The 4930-nt window shown below is 48.3% G+C and overlaps 1 protein-coding gene across 3 annotated transcripts; it reads right to left on the bottom strand.

The window, feature by feature from the left end:
• Positions 1-2733: 2733 nt before the first annotated feature.
• Csf2 (colony stimulating factor 2) lies at positions 2734-4930 on the bottom strand. 3 transcript variants are annotated; one of them, XM_085829295.1, is made up of 4 exons: positions 4757-4930; positions 4642-4683; positions 3784-3909; positions 2734-3038 (listed from the first exon to the last, which is right to left on the bottom strand). In XM_085829295.1, the coding sequence occupies exons 1-4, from the start codon at positions 4928-4930 to the stop codon at positions 2931-2933; spliced, it is 450 nt and encodes a 149-aa protein (XP_085685421.1). In that variant the 3' UTR covers positions 2734-2930. The 3 variants fall into 3 exon arrangements, with proteins under 3 accessions (XP_085685421.1, XP_085685422.1, XP_021033841.1); XM_085829296.1 differs by having other exon boundaries at positions 4642-4676; positions 4765-4930; XM_021178182.2 differs by having other exon boundaries at positions 4781-4930.

The raw sequence follows: 4930 nt of genomic DNA, 5'->3' as shown, positions 1-4930 counted from the left end.
CATATCATAAGCTCCTCAAGGGGCTCGTCATCCCAGAAGAGGCCCCAAGGGTATAGCAACCTGAAACAGGCTTGGACAGGCTTTCCTTTTTCCAGTAGAGTCACTCACCAGTCTATTTGAGCTGTCACTGACCTGCCCCGCATGGACTCTGGGTATACTTAGAAAAGGTTCAGACGAGGCCACAGACAGAGGCCCCCTGATATACCTTTGAATTGACCCTCCACCCCCCCATACTTTTTACTCCCCATCCTCCAACCCTGCTAATGAGGAGATTTCTTTTAGCTTTGAGCTGACCTCAAAGGATAACTGTATGGCTTGAATCTCCCATCTTAGAGGAGGCAAGCAGTGTTCAGACAAAGCCCTCTGCTTCACTGAACCCCTGGCTGCATCCTAAGCAAATAGAGTCAGTCTCAGGTTCCCCTAAAGCAAACAGCAACTTACTACCAGCTTTGTGCAGATTTCTGAAAGGAGTTTCACGTTCTTATAAAGCTTTGATATGTGTGGGTCCTGCGTGTTGTATTTATCAGACAATTCCTTCAGGGTAGAGATGAAGTCCTTTGTCAACTTTCTATAGCTGAGCCCCTGAAGCAAGGTTAGAAGCACTGGGGGTGGCAGGTGTGCACAGAAGGATGCTAGCAGATACCCCTCTTCACCTACCCCTGCTCACGCTGGTCTGATGGAGCCCTGGACCAAAGGCCCTATTCTGATTCTCCTATGGGAGGCTTTTAGACCCTGCAGGCCATGCAGTGGATGCAATAGATGCTTTCATCTCCTCTTGCATCTGGGGTTTATGTTGGCCAGAAAGCCTGGCAAAGTCGGGCACCTGACCACTGATTCATCTACTGACTGGGCCAGGGGTTTGGTTCTCAAATCCTTGGCATTTTTCATTCATATCTCCACTGTTTGCTGACTGAGGCAATCCCTCTCTCCCCTTTCAGCTATGGCCAGAAAGGCCACAGAAGTTAAACTCTTCTTATCTCACGGGTGTTCTGGAGTCTACTGAAGTACCTCTGCAAACAAGAGAAACCCGATCTTGAAAGGGCCACAGGCGTGTGTGGACATTAAAGGAAAGTCAGATTTACATGGTATGTCTTCTTGTCAGCAGTCAGACAGTTCTTGTTGAATCTCAGCACAGAGAGCCATGTGATTTTTCTGGGAAGTCATGGTGGCTACCTTCATTGGAGAACGATGCCTTTCTGATCCCCAGAGCACAAAAGCCAGAAACATAGTCTTAGAGGTGACTCAGGAAGTCTGAGCTTGGCTTGCTTGACAGCGTTTTCAGTGGAAGGCACCTGTATGTATGTGTGTATACACACACACACACACACACACACACACACACACATACACAAGAGTGTAAGGAAGTGCGGTTGGGGATTTAGCTCAGTGGTCGAGTGCTTGCCTAGCAAGTGCAAGGCCCTGGGTTCGGTCCTCAGCTCTGAAAAAAAAAAGTGTAAGGAAGTATCAGTGCTGCTTATCAGTTATTGATGGCTTTGGAAGAAGACAGAGGGGACCTTATCACTGGGTAAGATGTGCTTTTTTTTGCATCTTAATATCATGCCACACCCCAAGCTAAAATTCAGCTTGCTCTAAGAATTTTTATTTGCAGATGGTGTTGAGGTCTTTTTGCCTATGGCAAATGTCTGTTTGGGATTGAGCCATCATGTGCAGCTGGCACACAGGGAGCAGTGAGCAATCACTGCATCCTAGCACCTGTGAGGGCCTTAAACTGCAGACAGACAGCTTCCCTAGGCTACCTGCAAGAAGGCTGGGTCCACTGCCCACCCCTAAGATTTGGGAACACACTCACCCTCCCTGATGATCCTCAGGAAGTACTCGGAGTAATAAATGGGGGAAGCCTGGTTGTCAAACAAAGACAGAAGATAGCTACATTTCTCAGCCCCAAGGCCATGGATTTTAGTGGAAAATGCCCATGAGAGTCAAAGTTTAATGGAAAAATAAAAACCAGTTAAGGAAAGTGCCACCTGGGCTGGAGAGATGGCTCAGCTGTTAAAGGTTAGGCTCACAACCAAAAATATAAGGAAAGTGCCACCTTTGAGCTATGCCCCAACATACACCATACTGCCGTTCTAACTGATAAAGATTAAGATCACCCACTGGGGGGAAAGTTGGGTAAATATGCTAAGATCTGACCCCTGTGGTTTAGTTTCTTTTTCTCTGAACAGTTAGTCTACTTGCTGATTTACTTTAAGAGTTGTTGAGGCCCCAAGTATGAGGGCAGAATAGTGACACAGGGTCTGTGATCTCAAACGGGGACAGTATTTTGCTGAATGCTAGGGTTCTCTTGTTTAGACACTTGTCCACCAACCCCAGAAGTCCCTTAGTTCCTAGAAAGGATGACACCCCTTCTCTGAGCCAGGGTTGTGAACCGGTTACTTCAACTTCCTGGTGAACCTTTCTCTGGGACAGATTGCTCTTGAGCACCTCAGAAGTTCCACCAAGGCTTGTGAGATCCCCCACCCAGGCTGATGCTGGACCCAGGCCTTGATCGCACCTGCCTTTGGCCATGACAGCATTGACTCTCATCAATACCATATCCCAATAGCTCCCCCACTCCACCTATGCCCAAATTTCTCCCCTCTTCAAAATAAACCAGATAACTGTACAAACAAAAGTTTTAATAATTTATTATTCTGGTAAGACATTCTCAATAAATAGAGTTGCAAAATTAAATAAATAAATAAATAAATATTTTTAAAAATATAAATATATAAATAAATATTACTGGTCCCTATCAGTAGAAAATGTCCAGGCTGAGTCAGCGTTTTCAGAGGGCTATACTGCCCTCCAACTGTGGCTGTGCCACATCTCTTGGTCCCTTTAAGGCAGAAATTCCAAGTTCCTGGCTCATTACGCAGGCACAAAAGCAGCAGTCTGAGAAGCTGGATTCAGAGCTGGCCTGGGCTTCCTCATTTTTGGACTGGTTTTTTGCATTCAAAGGGGATATCAGTCAGAAAGGTTTTAAGGCTGTCTATGAAATCCGCATAGGTGGTAACTTGTGTTTCACAGTCCATTTCCTGAAGGGAATGGAAAAAAAATAAACAGCTCTTGAGTCCAGGTAAGTGGGCCACGCGGGGAAGGAACTGTGTATTTCTCTCTTGCTGCTGAGAACTCAGAGGCCAGAAGCCCATTTGTAAGGATCAGGTGACACTTATAGCTGCCCGTGTGCTGCCTAAGGCATGCACAGCTCTGCCAATGGCACCCAGGGACTGTACCCTAACAGAAGGACTGTCTCAGGTCTGCCTCTTTGGTTCCCACTGAGAAGCAAGCAACCAGCCTGAGGCATCTCCTCACCTCTAAAAAAACACAAGGCTCACTGTCTTTGATGAGGAAAGGAAATAGGAATGTTTGGGGTGTCTGCCCATTCTAGGAGCCTCCTCCTTGTATCCATGGAATATAGGCATCCTTACAGGAAAGTCCTGCCAGGAAGTGGAATCTGGGTGCTGGCTCTTGGCTCTTCTGGGCTTGGGCAGGCCCTGAGCTTCCTTGGGTTTGCCTCACCTCTGACCTCATGACTGACAATGGCATGTGTGACATGGGCAGATGGTTCCTCCTGGGGAGAGCAGTGGGCTCTATGCTGTTCCTCAGCTTAGAGTCTAGGGATGAATAGGAGCTATGGCCTGTTCTTGGGGGGCTCCTATGAAACATCTAATGATACAGAAACCACTTACTGGGGCCCTGAACAGCTACAGCCAGAAGTCTCTCCTTACTGGCCGCACCCTCCCAGACTAAGACCCCGGGGCCCTGATGCTGTGTACTCACCGGAGTTGGGGGGCAGTATGTCTGGTAGTAGCTGGCTGTCATGTTCAAGGCGCCCTTGAGTTTGGTGAAATTGCCCCGTAGACCCTGCTCGAATATCTTCAGGCGGGTCTGCACACATGTTAGCTTCTGTGGGAAGCATCGATTTGTTTGTTGATAAGCAAAAGCCAAGTGTCCATAGAATACAAGCTAACTTCTCCCTACTCCCTTCTGCTCCCACCAAGTGGCACAGGCTGGGGCTAGTCATAACACTGTCCTGAGCACTGCCCTTCTTCTTGCCTGGTCTAGGCCACCCTCAGCTACCACGGCCATGTTTATAGTCTGGTACCATAGAGGTTCCCAGTTCCAAGTGCTGCCCCGCCCCCAAAATTTGTAAGCAAAGGCTACTTGCTGCCATTCTAGAAGAAGGAGATGGCCAGAGCCCAAACCTCTGTGTGGGGAAGCACTATTCCAGAAGCCCCTCTATGTCCCTGTATAATCAATACCCTCTCTCCATGGTCACAGGGCACAGAGAGAACTCAAAGGCAACAAGGCCAACTCATAAAGTGACTCTCATGCTCCCATCAACCCCTGAAGACCTCTGACCTTTGAAAGCTAGCTCTGCCCAAACTTATTGCTCACTTGATAAAAAGAGTGCACATGACTGCCACAGGGGCATGGCTCTGAACGATAAAAGAGTGCACGTGACTGCTACAGAGGAATGGATATGGAGATCTTGACTACCCAGATTCTGCCCCCTCCCACTGGCAGCCACTGGCAGGGAAGAGTGTAGAAAGCCTTGTAATAGGCTATTTAAAGCAGCCCTGCAAGGCAACCCGGGAAGCTACACCAAAAGAGAAGAGCAAAAGAGAAGCAGCTTACCTTGAAGGAGAACTCGTTAGAGACGACTTCTACCTCTTCATTCTGTAAAAAGGAAGTGCCGTGTTACCAAGCTGAAAGGCAGGGCAAGACAAGGGCCAATGGGTGGCCTGGGAACAACCCAACTCTCTCCCTCACTCACCAACGTGACAGGCATGTCATCCAGGAGGTTCAGGGCTTCTTTGATGGCCTCTACATGCTTCCAAGGCCGGGTGGCAGTGATGGGTGAGCGGGTGGGTGCTGAGAGGCTGTAGACCACAATGCCCAGGAAAAGTAAATTCTGCAGCCACAT

Source organism: Mus caroli, unplaced genomic scaffold, assembly GCF_978045245.1.
Source record: "Mus caroli unplaced genomic scaffold, Mus_caroli_1 scaffold_13, whole genome shotgun sequence".
NCBI lineage: Eukaryota > Metazoa > Chordata > Mammalia > Rodentia > Muridae > Mus > Mus caroli.
Note: the sequence above shows the minus strand (reverse complement) of the source record. Positions and strands in the feature narration are given on the sequence as shown.